We start from the raw sequence: 17,500 nt of genomic DNA on the forward strand, positions 1-17,500 counted from the left end.
CAATTTGCGGAGATCTTTTTTGAAAGCTTTCTTTGGGAGTTTGGTCATGTAGCTTGGTATCCCATTCCACAGTTTAACTCGGAGCCGAGAAAATGAATTGTTTTGTATTTCAAGTCTAGGATATTTAACATAAGACTTGCCAAACGTAGAAGATCGTGTATTGTATGAGTGGATATTAGACGCTTTCTGAAATAAATTTAACATGTTTGTTGGGGCTTTACCATTATTGATATCCTGCATTAAGGTTGATACGGACTCATAGTAAAGAGAAGTTATTGGAAGCACGTTAACTTTGAAAGGAATTGCATGGTCATGTTTTTCTGTAATCTATCATATTTTGATGAAAGTGAAAAGAAATAGTACCTTTTTTTCAGAGAGCAGCGTACGCCATGGTCACCATGAAACAGATTATTCCTAAACTCATTCTAAAAACTAATAGCAACGGAGTAATTCTGTCTCGTTCTCTTCGTCTAAGATTGACGTCTAAAGACTGCTCAATGCATTCAGAGGCAGCCAGTCCTGCAGTAAAGCCTTTTTACGTCCTGAAATGATCCTGTCACTGGTGCCCCATGCCACCTGTAAGACTTGAATAGGTTTAGATATCGGTGTATGGTCAGACATTGTTGTTATAAAAATTCAAACACCACGCTGGTCACCAAATGGCACTTCATTTGTCTGATCAGACAATGATGTTTGACAATAAACCGCCTAAACCTATTCAAGTCTTACTGGTGGCCCGATGGGAGGATTATTGCAGGACGTAAGCAGATTTAACTGCAAGGTTGGTCTGAATAAATGAATTGAAACGTTGTTTCAAGCCTTCTTTTATTCAAAGTCGTTGCCTCGTATTATAAACAGTTATAAGATTCATTGAGAAAGAGCGGATCAATTACTTGCTAAGCCCGAAGGGTAACTCTAGTAATAGATGTACGAGATAATGACAAATCTTGATATTAGAATACATCTAACAATTAAATTTCTTTTTGAGATTTCTGTCGCATGATTTTTGATAGTGGCAGGCCCAAATGAACTATCACGCCAATAGACTTGGACTTTTTAAAATTCATTAATTTCGTGATATTGTTAACATATACAGTGGTTTATTCCTTCATGATTACGTAAATGATAATAAACCATGTAATTTCTCAACAACTCTGATATCTGAGCAACACGGTTACTTTACAAGAAGTGCATCTTCCCGGCAATTACTGATCACTTACTGATTGCTCCAGTTTAGAACGAACATTAAGAGGTTTGAATATCAAAGCGATCTTCGCATGCGCAGTAGTGAACACTACTTAAGCAGTAGTGAAAATAAGGTCTGAAAAAAATTTAGGCCTGTACGGGATTTGAACGCATGATCTCTGCGATAACAAGCCATCTTGAAACTGGTCTCTATGATGGTTCGTAGTAAACCCGTGAGAGGATAACCAAATGACTGTGAATATAGGAATATCATATATGAGGACATTTGACATATATGATTTTCATATATTCACAGTCATAAAGAAGTTTAACCCACTGTTGTCGATAAATTCTATTTGAACGACTTTCCTCTCTACATTCGTTATCTTCCTTCTAAAGACGTTTTTTCAAAAAAGGCATTTTATGAGTTTCATTTTTCTCAACATTAACAACCTTATTTGATTGCAGTAATCATGAATGACGTATGTTTATTTCTCTTTATGTGAATGTTATTTTAAAAAAACCCGTTAATGAGCAAAAAGGAGCTTGTTATTCTTTTATTTTAGTTTTTTTTTTCAATTATACCCTGCCCTTCTCCATTCCTACTTTGTTTAGTGTTGTCATTGTCAGAAATTTGGGTCAAAATGTCGGACGCGCGTGCGTATTGAGAAGTTAATGGCGGCGAAATCGTGTAAGGAAATGTATGGGATTTCCACAAAAATCCAAAATACAACAAATACGAGTAAGATTATTCCTTAGCTCCGACTCGAAACATGTTCAGTAGAGATTAAGCTGTACTTCTAACATAAAAATAATTCAAAAGCTGTTTGTCTACTTACTTCCAGCAAAGTCAGCAATGTTCGATATTCGAGGCTAGCCATTACCTCTAGTCTGTTTCAAATATAGCGTAATCCATGGCAAAGGATCACCGATTCGAGGAGCAACCCTCCAAGGAGTCAACTAGCTCCGACTCGCATTAAATAAAGGGAAGTTCGAAGTAAGCAAATCGTCCATAAAAAGAGGCATTTCTTGACAATAAGATACTTCCAAAAGAGCTTGAAAATTGCTATTTTTGCTCTGTGGAGTCTGATCTGAGACCATCCTTGAGAACGCACCAGAAGGGAAAGCGTTAAAAAAAACACTCCGCGAAACCTTCAAACTGTCGCCATATTTGTTTTTCTTATTCAGCAATGTTTGACGGGAAATAAACTCAATCCAGACCCCCTCATACCAAAGTAGAGCCTTGAATAAATTTATTTTCTCGCGCGAAAATTAAGAAGCAGACCAGAGAGATCTGTATTAGTACGTTCGTTGAACTGTGCTTTCAACTGGGAGAAAAAGCCCTTATCAAGTACGATTTGCCTAGATCTTCCCATTATTTAATGCAAGTGGTTTAAGCTACAATTTCCAAAATGTCTGACATCTTAGACGATTACAGAAAAAGCCAGTTTGAGTGGACATTGAAGCTTGGTACAGAGTGTCCCTTGCATTACACCAGACAGCAAATTGCTATAAATAGCTCTGCCTTAAAAATACCAAGAGATCTGTTCAAAGTTGTTATTCTTTGGCTATTTTCTCCATAAAGATGGTCCAAAGAACTTAAATCTTTCAATATTTTATTTGAATTTGTCCTGACCGCCATCTTTGTTTTCATCCGACTGCAATCCGCTGACCAATGAATACGGGAGCAAAATGTCCTTGATTTCTGGCGATGATTTTCTATTTAAATGCACTTGTATAGTATCTGTGTTTCCTAGAAACCTATGATAATATAGATGGCGAAGAAAGTTAAAAACTCAGACAAAACAAACAATAATGTAGAAATCGAGGGCGAATAATACAAGCATTTTAGTTAATTACATTTCAAACTCCGAATGTTGCATTTCTAGCATTCTAATTGGTTCACTCAGCTCTAGTTATTAGCTCATAAACCAAATCACTTTATATGGAAAATGATTCACTCAAGTATGGCTGGATTTACTTCTGGCTGGAAACAAAAACTTCTCCTGTGCATACTTTAATATAATAAATAAAACAGTTATTCCACTTGCACTTTTTAGATGTGGGTAATGGCTAGACCTTGCTTGGAGCCGGTCTAGAAAAGGAAAATTAAGGCGCTTCCTTCCCTCCACTAGCCTGGGTGGACACCTTGGGTAAGTGTTAGCACACCCTTAGCCTTCCTTAACCAGGGTTACGGTCCCACTGCCTTGTGGTGGCTTGGGATAGCTAAAGGCTAAGGGAGCAAACCCCGACAGAAAAACCGGAGTGGAACCCCGTAAGGCAGTTTTGACGCTATATCATTTTCTGGCAACTCCTGTAGTCGACCTGGTCCCGAACGTACTGGCCCTACCTTTCCTTCGGACTCTACCAGCAAGACCGAGAGGGGGATTCTGGGACTTGGGCAAACCAGTATCTCCATATCAACCGCCCAGGCAAGCGCATGGAGAGGCAACTTCAGCATGTCCTACGGCTTCGCCTGGCATGGAAACAAACCGGGGAGTGGCAGTTACCGGTTCTGAGTCATGGCTTGATTGGCGTAGAGCCAGACGCCAGGGGTCATTTCTGATAGTGGGAGGGGCTTTTTAGCCCCATTGGATAGCTACCGCCCGCTTAAACTGGGCAGCCCCCAGTCAATAAGGTGCTTTCCCGCCACTGCCCGCCTGTCTTGCTGGGGTGAGCAGGACTTAAGTCTGGAAACAGTCTGACAAGTGGGCTGCGACTTATTACCTAAGAATCAAGGATCTATTAGAAGAAGATCAGCTCTCACACTTGGGAGCTGGAACGTCTGAACGATGCTGACCGGACTTACCAAGGACATACGCGACATTGATGGGGCACGCAAAACAGCTGTCATCAGCAGAGAATTGGTTAGGCTCAAAGTTGATATCGCTGCTTTACAGGAAACGCGCATAGCTGGTTGCGGAAGCCTAACGGAAAAGGAATACACATTTTTCTGGCAGGGTGGAGATGAAGATGAACCTAGAATACATGGAGTTGGCTTTGCTGTCAGCAACAAACTAGTATAGAAGGTGGAGCCGGGCTCAACCAAGTCTGAGCGCATCATGCACATAAAACTCAATACCGATCTAGGTCCCACCAATTTGCTTTCTGTCTACGCTCCAACCCTGACTTCGAGTACCGATGCCAAGGATACCTTTTAGAGCCAATTGGATGATGCTATCAAACATATCCCAAACAACGAAGTGCTTTTTCTCCTCGGCGATTTCAATGCTAGAGTGGACAACGATCAAGGCTCCTGGCCTGATTGTCTTGGTCACTTTGGTGTTGGTAAATGCAATGAAAATGGTCAACGCCTTCTGGAGCTTTGCACCTATTATCACCTCAGTATTACAAACACATTCTTTGGTGTGAAGCTGCGCCATAGGTTCTCGTGGATGCACCCCAGATCCAAAAACTGGCACCAACTCGACCTCATCATCTCAAGACGGGAACACCTTAATAACATTCGTACTATGAGGGCATACCACAGTGCTGATTGTGACACTGATCACTCCCTTGTCTGCACGAAGATCCAGTTACGTCCAAAGAAGTTCCATCGTGTCAAACAATCTGCTACACTTCGCATTAATGCTTCCCACCGCCATCCCTGAAAATGTCTCTATATTCAACGACATCCTGAGCTCGAAACTCGGAGACTGCCTGGAACTTAACACAGAGGACCACTGGAGCCATATCAAGGACACCACCCTTGCTGCAGCATTAAAGGCCTTTGGCAACAATGTACGCAAAAGCCAGGATTGATTCAATGCAAACATCGCGACTCTTCAGCCGCTCATCGAAGCAAAGAGGAATGCCCTGCAGAACCACCAGCGTAATCCATCAACCAGCTCTTTGGAAGCACTTCGGGAGGCCAGGCGTCGTGCGAATGAAAAATGTAAGATCTGTGTTAACAACTTTTGGATGAATCTCTGTGCTGAAATCCAGTCAGCTGCTGACACTGGAAATTCTAGGGGCATGTTTGAGGGTATCAAGAAGGCGATTGGACCTACACAGTCCAAGTCCTCACCACTCAAAACATCAACTGGTGAAATCATTACTGATAAATCAAGACTGATGGAGTGCTGGGTGGAATACTATAGCGAGCTCTATGGTAGATCGAGCTCTGTCTTACCCTCTGTCCTTGAGTGCATTGAAAGGCTTCCCATCAAGTTTGAACTAGATGAGGCCCCCACCAAGGAAGATCTCTCAAAGGCAATCAATCACATATCGTCTGGAAAGGCCCCTTGGCTTGACGGTATCCCGGCTGAAGTCTTCAAATGCAGTGGAAACCAATTGCTCGACAATCTCCACCAGCTACTCTGCAAATGCTGGGAAGAGGGATACGTTCCACAGGAGATGAGGGATTCTATTATCTCAACCCTGTACAAGAACAAAGGAGACCGCAGTGATCGTAACAATTACCGTGGCATCTCACTTCTGTGCATTGCTGGAAAGCTGTTTGCCCGAGTAGCATTATACCGCCTTCAAAAGATTGCTGAAAGGGTGTACCCTGAATCCCAGTGTGGTTTCCGCCCTAATCGGTCGACTGTGGACATGATTTTCTCTTTGAGACAACTCCAAGAGAAGTGCAAAGAGCAACAACAGCCACTCTACATTGCATTCATCGACTTGACAAAGGCGATTGACCTTGTTAGTAGAGACGGCCTTTTCAAGATTCTGCCCTTACTTGGCTGTCCTCCTAAACTCCTGAGCTTCATCAAATCTTTCCATGATGGATCTCGGGGTACAGTGCAGTATGATGGAAACAGGTCTGAGGCATTCGATATAAACAGCGGCGTAAAACAAGGATGTGTGCTAGCCCCAACTCTCTTCAACATCTTCTTTTCAGTTTTACTGAATCATGCTTTCATGCAAGTCCTCTGAAGAAGGTATCCTGATACGATCTCGTTCTGATGGCAAACTCTTCAACCCTGCACGCCTTAGAGCCAAGACCAAAGTGCGTAAGGTAGCTATCCGTGACCTTCTCTTTGCCGATGATGTTGCCCTCGTTGCTCACAGCGCTGAAAAACTCCAACACCTCCTCAATCAGTTTTCGGACGCATGTGAGGCCTTCAGACTTACAATCGGCCTAAAGAAGACGAAAGTCATGTGCCAGGACAATGCAGCCACACCCACCGTAACGATCAAAGATTACACCTTGGAAGCCGTCACACAGTTTACCTATCTCGGCTCCACCACCTCAAACAACAACTGCCTTGAAGTGGAGATTGGAAAGAGAATTGGCAAGGCTGCAACCAACATGGCTACGCTGTCTGCCCGTGTCTGGGAGAACAAGAAGCTAACTACCCAAACTAAAGTTGTTGTGTATCGTGCCTGCATCGTGAGTACCTTATTGTTTGGTAGAGAGTCTTGGACTACCTACGCTAGTCAAAAGAAGCGCTTAAACATCTTATATATGAGATGTCTTCGTCGCATCCTCTCCATCTCATGGACAGATAAGGTCTCTAACAATGAGGCACTTGCAAGAGCCAATATCCCCTCGATGTTTACCCTGATAAGACAGCGCAGATTGAGGTGGCTCGGTCATGTGTACTGGATGGAGGATGGGCGAATCCCTAAGGATCTGCTGTACGGCGAGTTGGAATCCGGTTCGAGGCCTATTGGCAGACCTAAGCTGCGTTTCAAGGACGTATGCAAGAGAGATATGCTCGCCACTGGCCTGCCAACAGATAACCGGGAGCTACAGCTGCCGATCGGAGTGATTGGAGGTCTGTGTGCAGTCTGGCACTCCAGGCGGGAGAGGAAAGGCTGAAAGCTGAAGCCGATGATAGAAGAGCCAAGAGAAAAGCAGCAATGAACAAAGCAACGCGTGTTCCAGTGGCATGTGTCTTCGTGTGCAGTGGATGCGGCCGTGTCTGCCGTTCTAGAATTGGGCTTTTTAGCCACGAGAGAAAGTGTTTGTCGCAATTGCGCTAGTCATGGACATGGTCCGATGACTGCCTACTATTACTACTACTACTACTACTACTACTACTACTACTACTACTACTACTACTACTACTACTACTACTACTATTTAGATACGAGATTTGTTATTGCCGACTCATACATCCGAGGCGGGCTCGTGGAACAATTGTTACATAACTTCACTTGTCGTTCAAAACTTAACAAGAAAACTTAATCTTTGTGTTATTAAAAAATGAAAAAAAAAAAGTAATAAAACCTCGTCAATTACGGATAGTCACCATACTGACTTTGAATAGATAGCAAGTATCGCAATTAATTAGATTCTACAATTCGTTATAGAATGCCGGATTGGTGGATTTACACTCATAAAGTGATATGTAAATAACCACCATCAGCCATGTTGGCTTCTTATTCAAGGTGGCTCAGAATGCTTTCGTTATTTCAGCGCACCAAATATTTGATGGATCATAGCAAGAGAAGATATTCTCTTGGTCAAAGTTATTCCCTAATTTCTCTTGAAATTATATTTAAAGAACTTTAAAACAAGTCGAGGAACCCCATTTTTGTCGTTGAATTAGAGTCATCTTTATAAGCAGTTTTGTACAAGTACATTTAAAAATAAATCTGTGCGTGATGTTCGGAGCCAACAAAATTTTTTGATGAAGATCTGCGTTCAGATTTTGGGTGTTCATGTGTGAGGATATTGGTGTCACCATGGTTACTAACAAAATTTGCCAGTTGCAAGAGAGCTTCCCGATCAAGCGCGCGGCCGGTTCTTTTGAAATTTCATTCACAAAATGGCTTCGAGGTGCGAAGACGGTACAGTTACCGATGACTTTCTCGATGAGCTGCCAAATTTTCGCATCGATATGTTTTCTGAGCTTGAAGAACATCCATGAAGATTTTCATTTGGAAAATGAATAAAAAAAGTTGTGTTTTAAGTGGAAATTTCATCAGTATTTATAAAATAGACAAAGCATCACTGTAACATCCTTTATTTATTAAAATATCCTCAATTCATTATTAAAAATGTGGTGTTGTGCAAGGATTTCTATCCCTCAGAAAAATCCGTAACTGCTCGCCTGTAATATTACGATGATAGTTATCTACTCGCCAATCAGCTGCTGACATGTCGCTCGCTTTTGCGTCACTCATTTGTCGACTTTTCTTGTCTGTAAAAGCCTATGGTGTTTGTATTATGACCAAAATAAAACATGGTGGCTGTAGATATGGAATTTCTCTTCTCGTGTTCGACTCGATATCTCAAGAATGTGCGCATATCTACGCGCTCATTAATTATTCGCTATTCATTGTATACCAATCAATCACACAAACCTTCTGACCAGGTAAACATTTCATTTGAATATAATATTTACACGAGAAAAATATTTAAAGTGCAATTATTAAACTAATAATATACACGACTCATTATTCGCGATCAGTGTGAAGACAGAGAAGGAAAAGAAAAAAAGGAAGGTCATGTATAGGCAGTCAAAGAAAAATGAAAAAAGTTCGAATTAGCGTCAACCATAATATTTTTTTTGACATTTAAGGTAATTTTTGGAAGTTTCTTTTGTTCTTTGACAAAAGGTATTACTCATCCTCCTCGTTCAGAACCTAGTCTATGGAAACTTACCCCTCCTCCCTCAGCATTTATTTATGCTTCACTGGAGCTTCAAGGAACAGATAATGTCCAAGGAAAAGTTTATGAGTATATTTTGGCATCAAATGGGTGCCATTGTTTTTATTATCATCCTTTAAAAAACTTTCAACGCGCGGACTGAAATGTTTAGTAATACAAACAGATTACCGTTTTCGACGTGGGATGTTCACTTTTCAGTGTTCTCTAGCACGATTTTCATGTCACAAAACAAATATGCATGTTACCTTTTCTGTAACGAGCGAGCAACACTCTCTTCTTTGAATTACATTCAAACTCAGAGTTTTCCTTATTGGATGTGAGGTAGAAAATTGTGGAATATCATTTGGGATATATCCTTGGATATCCCCACGTGACTGGTTTAGATCAATTGGTTATGAGCAAAATTTTTCGATGAATGATAAGAACTGATATTTTCTCCGTTTATTTATCCCCATTATAAACTTTTTTGAAATTTTTTGAGACTGACCTCTTCCCAGTGAGGCTTGATTCTAATTTTTGGTACATTGGCAATGTTGATCTTCGCCTCCACACACGGTGATCCATTTTGCGTTCTTTGTAGGCTCAGGGTGCAGTCGCTTATTTTTTTCGTCGAAAGCGATTTTCAGTGGAAGATATTCTGCTCCCACGAGTCCTTTCCTAAAAAGGGGATAACAGAATGAAACTGAAAAAAGAAAATTGAAAACATACAAAATATTTACCCCTTATTAAAACTAATTGCTTGTAACCGGTTATAAAAATCAAAATCGCTGGAAAGTCTCAATTAAAAATATGACTGTTTTCGAACGCGCCCTGTTTCACTGAGATGTCTTGCGTAAAATAGACACCCAGAGTATAGACACCCAGAGTATAGACACCCAGAGTATAGACACCCAGAGTATAGACACCCAGAGTATAGACACCCAGAGTATAGACACCCAGAGTATAGACACCCAGAGTATAGACACCCAGAGTATAGACACCCAGAGTATAGACACCCAGAGTATAGACACTCAGAGTACCGTTGTCTTGTGACTACATCTCACCTATTGTTTCAGATCTAGATATGAGAATTTTCCAGTTTTCATTCGATTTCTTTTTTTTTCTTTGTGTGATAATTGTATAACCCTAATATTTTCTCTATCACCAAAAATGACTTTATTCTGTATTCTGGAATTCGATTTTCGACTCAAATCTCGTTTGCAATAGCCATGTTGTACTACTTAGAGTAAATGGTGGTACGTTTTAACTAAAACGACCCGTCGACCGTTGTATTAATTCCAAATCGTTCTTTTTCTGGTCAGGACAAACGTACTCAAATTGTGTCCGATCGACGACTCTTCACGGACACTGGTTAATAGACCACTGAAATGAAATATCCAAAGAACCTCTTTGAAAATGGAATTTCACTCGTATCCACCTTGCGACAATAGGGACCTTAAGCAGTCAGGACGGCAACGCCAAGGAAGACTTCGATTAAAAAATGAATTTCTACTCTTAGTTAGAATTTTGAAAATAGCTGCATGAGCTTACTGTCTCATACGGCGCCACAGCTCAACTTCAGTATGACGTATAAAAGTAGCGTTGAGTTCCAAATGGAAATTAAAATATTTGCCGTCGCGGTTTCGGCTCGCAGACGACGCAAATTTTGGCGATTTCACGTTGTTGTTTTGCATAGGACGGCTAAGAAATGTACAAAGTTTCAAAATGCACGTGCTGGGCTATTGTTCTGCCAACTAGATCTCTTGTTTTTCCACGTCCTCGTTGCCGTCGCCGTCGTGGTTGCTTAAGGTCCCTAGTGACTAATTGTCCACCTTTTCCAAAACATTTTAACCCTACCAGTGGCGTTCTCCAATCCCTACACTTATTTTTCAGATTTCTCCCAATAGACATTGGTATTATAACGGCTACCATTAATGCACCTGTCAGATTCCAAACTATCGCCTACTTCTTGAAGGAGTTTAAAATTAATGCTAGAAGAGGAACAAGTTGATTGCAGTTTGAAGAAGTGTGAAGGTGTAGTCTGATCGTCCGGGTGAGTGTAGTCCTGAGAAGGACTGTTGTCGGTGGCAGTGACTGACGTTTCGACAACCTGTGCGGAAGTCATCATCAGAGTCAAGTGAATGATTGTTGTCAGTAGAATGTTCTTATTCCAGTTCGTGTGAAATGATCGGTTGGTTTTGCCGTGATGTTATTGGCTGTAAGACTCAAGTGACGTAAGTCGGTCGTGATTGGTCTGTTTCGGTCTGTCGGTAAAGTTAGGTTGTTCTTTTTCGGTCGTTTGTGATGTTTATGTCGTGAATGAGTCGTTTGTATGGGGCGGGTAGTTGTTGACATCTGTTTAGGGGAGTCTGTTCTAAGTTAGTAAACCAGCTTTCCAGAGTCAGTCGTTGAAAATAGTCAGTGCTGTAGGTTAGGCATTGCGCAGAGTCCCAGTCAATGTTGTGGTTGGTAAGTCGATGGTGTTCAGCAATGTGATTGCTGACATCACCTTTCCTCGTCGCCCGTCTGTTCAAACCATTTACTGGATTACGTTCACTTGGACGACAGAGCGAAAGACTTGCGAATGACTACATCACCTACGCAAGCACTGTCAGGCGAATACGACAACAACTCTGGTTCAATCACCGCTGTAAAGATCACGGCCTTGTTCCGGCCGGGCTCAAACTTAAGCCCCCGTTGAACACACAGGAGGCCATCCAGATCGTCAAAGCCACGTGCAGACGACTGGTCAAAGCGCGGATAAATGATTGCCACAGAAGACTCAAACGCCACAGAAACAAACTACGACAACTACACGACCAACTGAAACAACTGATACCAACTGACCTACTTGACACCGTTACGACACTTGCCGACAAACGAGCCAACAAGACGACTGAACGCGCCCGCACTGGACATCAACAAAAATTGACACGACTGCTACGAGACAAAGAAGAGAGACGAAGCAAACCGGACGACAACTGGGTAAGTAACATTTCTTCTCGTTCCTTAGACAAGATTGAAACTCGGGTACTATCATACGGACTAAAACACTCAGTAACACCTAAACGCATACCGACTGAGGCTATTATATCTAGTGTTGAGGCGGCCCTGTCTCGGCAACGAGAACTATCTGAGCGGACCAAGGATAACATCAGAAGCAGAATTGCCTCCACTATACAATCAACGTCACTACATGACAGCAACTTGACTAAAGACGAACAACGCGCACTGAAACGACTGAGAAACGACGAGAACATAGTCATCCTACCAGCCGACAAAGGACGAGTTACTGTTGTTATGGACAAAACTGACTATCACGACAAAATGGACGCACTAGTTAACGACAAACGAACCTACGAAAAACTCAAACGTGACCCAACTCCTGCCCTTCAACGTAAACTCAACAGTAAACTACTGACACTCAAGAAAACGAACGCCTTTGACACCCAACGGTACTATCGACTGAGGTGCTCGGTACCACAGCCACCGAAACTCTACGGTTTGCCGAAACTACACAAACCTGGTTTCCCGATGCGACCTATTGTTTCTTTCTGTGGCTCTCACACATATCAACTATCCAAGTACCTGACGACAATACTACAACCGCTAACCGACAAATCCAGACATAAACTACAATCCACTGAAGACTTCATTAACGCTACCAAGACTGTTCAGATACCTGACGACTACAAACTAGTGTCATTTGATGTGAAATCACTGTTCACAAGTATTCCACTTCAATTAGCATTACAATGCACTGAGACTGCAATCCGACAATCTACCGACCCACTACCGCTACCGACAGACGACATCATGGACTTGCCAAACATTTGCCTAACGTCTACTTACTTTCAGTACAACGGTAAACACTACAAACAGTTACACGGCACTGCCATGGGGTCTCCAGTTTCTGTTGTTATAGCAGAAATTGTGATGCAGAACATCGAGGAACGCGCCCTTTCGACTTGCCGACAAACGATACCGCTTTGGTTACGTTACGTTGACGACACATTCACCACCGTTCGACACGACGAAATTGACGCATTCCACAACCACCTTAACGAACAAAACACTGACATACAGTTTACCAGAGAAGTCGAAGAAAATGGCAAACTTCCTTTTCTAGACTGCCTGGTAAGCCACAACGACAACTCATTACGAACGACAGTTTGCAGGAAACCGACACACACCGACAGATTACTAGACGAGTCATCCTACAACCCTACATCACACAAAGCCACAACTATCAGAACTCTAACACGACGCGCACAACTAGTATGTGACTCGACAGACAGCTTATCCGACGAGAACAAATACCTTCACCGTGTTTTTACGAAGAACAACTACAACAACGACTTCATCCGACGAAACACTCACCGACCCACTACCACTACCGAAACAAACGACACCGCAACCCCTTCGACTACAGCAACCATACCGTACATAAAAGGCATGTCTGAAAACATCTCGCGCATCTTACTACCCTTCAATATCCGCGTCGCCCACAAACTCATCACCACACTACGTCAGTTACTAACCAACGTTAAAGATAAAGACGAACCGAGGAACAGACAGGGAACGATTTATAAGATCAATTGTTCCGACTGCCAAGCCTCCTACATCGGTGAGACTGGCAGAAACCTCACAACAAGACTGACTGAACACAGACGGGCGACGAGGAAAGGTGATGTCAGCAATCACATTGCTGAACACCATCGACTTACCAACCACAACATTGACTGGGACTCTGCGCAATGCCTAACCTACAGCACTGACTATTTTCAACGACTGACTCTGGAAAGCTGGTTTACTAACTTAGAACAGACTCCCCTAAACAAATGTCAACAACTATCCGCCCCATACAAACGACTCATTCACGACATAAACATCACAAACGACCGAAAAAGAACAACCTAACTTTACCGACAGACCGAAACAGACCAATCACGACCGACTTACGTCACTTGAGTCTTACAGCCAATAACATCACGGCAAAACCAACCGATCATTTCACACGAACTGGAATAAGAACATTCTACTGACAACAATCATTCACTTGACTCTGATGATGACTTCCGCACAGGTTGTCGAAACGTCAGTCACTGCCACCGACAACAGTCCTCCTCAGGACTACACTCACCCGGACGATCAGACTACACCTTCACATGTTACCCCCGGGTTCAAACCATTTACTGCAGTTTGAAGAAGCTTTGAAAAAATATGTTGCGATATGGTAAGGTACCTCAAAACGGTGACTTTAAGCATCCGGGATAGTTTCAATGCGTTGCAGTTCCCAAGGACAAAGTGCTCATATGCTTTGATAAGAAATTTATTAGGTTTCTTGCCAAATCTTCCGTACACGCTCTGAAACAGAAATTGAACGTTAGAGGATAGTCAAGCCTACGAAATAAGCTAATGAGTGACAACAACAAAAGAGACTGACACACGAGCATTCAAAACAAAATCTAAACAAAAGAAAACGAATAGGAAAAAGAAGGAAACAAAAAAAAGGCAAGTTTATCCAAAGCCGGGAATGATAAAGTTATCGATGGCGTTGAAAGGGTACTTCTAGTCTGAATATAGCAACGGGAAAACGTAAAAGACATTGCATGAAATATCCATTCAAAAGGCGATGTGCCTTCCACATGATCTATCATTGCTCACTATGTCTTTACATAAAAAAACAGATTTACAAAATTTTATTTTTCCAGGCGATCTAAGCACCATAAACGAAGCTTTCTTGACAAATATGAACCTAGTATGGCCTGGCTTGCCAAAGAGTCCTCTTCGGCTCGTTTAGTAGTCTGTTCGCCGAATGGCGGGAAGATCTGAGTTTCGAGTCTTTTCAGAGGACACGGATTTTTTCTTTTCCCATACTTACAAATCAATTTAGCTAGTGATGTGTACCTATGGACTATATTGGTGGGCTCAGAGAAAGAAAATATTTGGCAAGAGGTCATGACTTATGAATCGAGCACGGCGAAGTTTGTACGTCATGTCAAGCAAGCAAGCATTTTCTCATTCGGTCCTTACACTCCGCCAATAAGTACATGTTATCAACAGTTAAACCTACGACAGCGTTACCGGACTGACGGCACTCGGTGGTCGCTTAATATGAAAAAGAAAATTTCCCAAGCTGTAAGCGATAAGTTTATTATCTTGAAGACAGTGATCCTGAAGAACGTGTGGGTGGGCTCCAATGATCAGATCCGCACCTAGAGACAACAGGTGTTTGTTTATGCGATTTTGAGAGGGAATGGGTCCTAAATAAAGTTCTTGGCCATAGTGCATGAAAACGACGATGATGTCAACTTTGGCCTATGGAAGTAAAACAAAAAATGAGGTAAAGTATAAAAAGTCAATACGCGTGTCATAGAATGACTCTAAGGATAGATCCTCATTGATTTCCCATAAAAGAGGATCATAAGACGAATGAATATATATTCTTCCCTTCAGACAAACCAAAACGAAATTAATCACTAGAGCCAATCGGTATGATTGTCAACATCATCGTTAGCCAATGAAACCTCAAAGTATAAACAAGCAAACTGTATTAGACGCAAGAAAACGCTAGTAGCGAATTATAACATAGCCAAAGTAAAGCGCGTGCCCTGATTGGACAATTCAGTCTCCACTATTTGCCCATGGGTATACAATGCTGACGCGTGCACATGCAAAGACTAGTTTTCGCGCGCTTATTTTTTCTGGTCTCGTAAGATTTATTTTAAATAAAATGGAACTCTTTTGCTACAATGTATCAATATTATGCTATAAATCAAGCGGTAAACACCACAGCCTACACTACTGAGTTATGGATGCAGGCGAGAGGTTACTAAGCACTCAAGAAGCAAGGATCGCTCTCGGCTATCGCCTCACGCGACTCTTAGGCATTCTTCGTGCCTAGCAACCTCCCGCCTGCATCCCTAACTCACAAGGGCACGCTGTGGTGTATAACATTTGCTAACTAACGATTGGTTTAAGTTTTAAATCTGACAATTTAAGAAGGTAGCACGAGTTTTCTGGACCAATCAAAGAGCAAAGTCAACTTAAACCAAAGTAGTCATGGATCCTTTTGACACTCGATTAAAAGATGATCATAATGCTATTAAACTTGAGTTTGACCTTCTTTAGCCTCCTGATGTCTCTAGTAGCGATATCATCTTGATAAATGGCTGGACCAGAGTCGAACAACATCCTCATTTCGCTGCAGTTTTTATTTATGGAGGATGAGGCGCAATAACCAAGGAATGCTATCGTGATTCTGTTTCTTTTAAGAATAAGAGGTTCCTAAGAAAATGACCAAAAATATTTATATCAGCTTAAAACTGGTTAAGATGTATCCGTAGAGTACGTTAACGGTGAAAGATGCTGCTATATGGAATTAAAAAAGGGCCTGTTTAAGTGGAGGCGGAGGATCCCATGTATAGGTCTTTGCGGCCTAGAACTGGGATGAAATAAATATTATTGTTGTATTGGTTCGAGTTTTTACTTCCATACTGGCCCTAAATATTTTTTCATCTCGTCTCCTGGAAGATGGATTAAAATAGCTCGTTACTGTACCTGAGAGGAGTCATATTTTCCGAAGCTTAATCCAAAGTACTTTATACCCGTCCTTTTCAGGACTTCAGCGGTAAAATTGGCTCCCTCACCGCTTACATCGTTCAAGTGATTGTTAGCAATGGTCACGGCATCAAATCCTGCAAACCTGGGTGGAGGATCCACAAGCATAACTATCCGGGTATGTACAATAAATACCTTCCTGCTAGACTTTAAAACTTCTCATTGTGAACGAATAATTTCAGACCAGGCCCTCACTTCTGACATGGTTGAAAAAGGTGCTAAAATGATATTTCTCAGGTTACTTTCATATTCTTCCCTGTTATTTAATTCTGTCATCGTATTGATGAACTTTTTATTATATTTTTGAATATTTTAGGTTGGATACCGGCGCAGATTTACTCAATTAACCTTTAACAAGTCTCACATAAGAACATGCAATATAAGGGAGAAATCAGCAAACGGAATGAAAAGAAGCAAGATTTTATTTTTAAACAGATATATAAAGGAAACAAGTTGCTAAAGAAGCTGTGGTGCTAGGTCAGTACCGGAATATACCAAGCAAGATAATTTGATTTTATCAACTGAGTTGACAATGTTAATTGCCACCGTAAGGAGATTCTCTAGCTGACCTTTCTTGCGCCAGCCCTTCGTCAGAGCGAATTACTATGGGAAAATGCTCGAAACGTCAGCTTTAGAAACTCTTTTATATTGTTAAACGGTTTGCTTATAGCACGAATAAGGTGGATGCTGGTTTAATGCAGCCGGAACGGATAGAGGAGCCCAAGTGCATTACCCTCACTGCACTTTAATAGTAGAGAGTAGTAGAACAAATGACAAAATTCTGCACCCTCTAAAGTAAAAAACCTCCACTGGTAGAACAACGCGACCTTAAATTACCAAAAACAATCAGATATGAAATCTGTTGACTTGAAAACAATATGGGTTGTATTGGAACTGAAAGTTTATGCACACTGCCATTTTTGATGGTGTGTTGCTAGGACTCATACTAGCAAAAGACCTCTATATCGTCTGATAATAATAATATTGGTAGTCGTATTTCGGATATTTCAAACATAGTTGTTTGTATTTGTTTGTAGATTTTTTCCCTTATGCTTTGATCTTGTTTCCCAATTTTTCTAACGAATCTTTATAACTCAAGACATTTTTATGTACAGTATAACAGAAAATTGTTACACCAGTGGA

At 41.6% G+C, this 17,500-nt stretch overlaps 2 protein-coding genes across 4 annotated transcripts in view; both read right to left on the reverse strand.

The window, feature by feature from the left end:
- LOC111323548 (uncharacterized) overlaps window positions 1-2,177 on the reverse strand; it is a 20,041-nt gene extending 17,864 nt beyond the window's left edge. The window contains exon 1 of the mRNA XM_088740467.1: window positions 2,025-2,177. The gene's annotated coding sequence lies outside the window, so the exon portion shown is untranslated. The remainder of the gene's footprint in view (window positions 1-2,024) is intronic.
- A 445-nt stretch (window positions 2,178-2,622) lies between these two features.
- The window catches only part of LOC148719397 (uncharacterized), a 24,955-nt gene continuing 10,077 nt past the window's right edge, over window positions 2,623-17,500 (reverse strand). The window contains exons 3-8 of one of the 3 annotated variants that reach the window (XM_088740463.1): window positions 16,298-16,442; window positions 15,860-16,024; window positions 14,822-15,055; window positions 13,980-14,101; window positions 9,243-9,412; window positions 2,623-2,946 (exon numbers count right to left, since the gene is read on the reverse strand). In XM_088740463.1, coding sequence (XP_088596589.1) covers window positions 9,265-9,412; window positions 13,980-14,101; window positions 14,822-15,055; window positions 15,860-16,024; window positions 16,298-16,442 — 814 coding nt within the window. In that variant the 3' untranslated portion in view covers window positions 2,623-2,946; window positions 9,243-9,264. Of the gene's footprint in view, window positions 2,947-8,805; window positions 9,413-13,979; window positions 14,102-14,821; window positions 15,056-15,859; window positions 16,025-16,297; window positions 16,443-17,500 lie in introns of those variants that run through there. The other 2 variants (XM_088740462.1, XM_088740464.1) reach the window with 2 other exon arrangements.

The sequence above is a fragment of the Stylophora pistillata genome, chromosome 12, assembly GCF_964205215.1.
Source record: "Stylophora pistillata chromosome 12, jaStyPist1.2, whole genome shotgun sequence".
Taxonomy (NCBI): Eukaryota; Metazoa; Cnidaria; class Anthozoa; order Scleractinia; family Pocilloporidae; genus Stylophora; species Stylophora pistillata.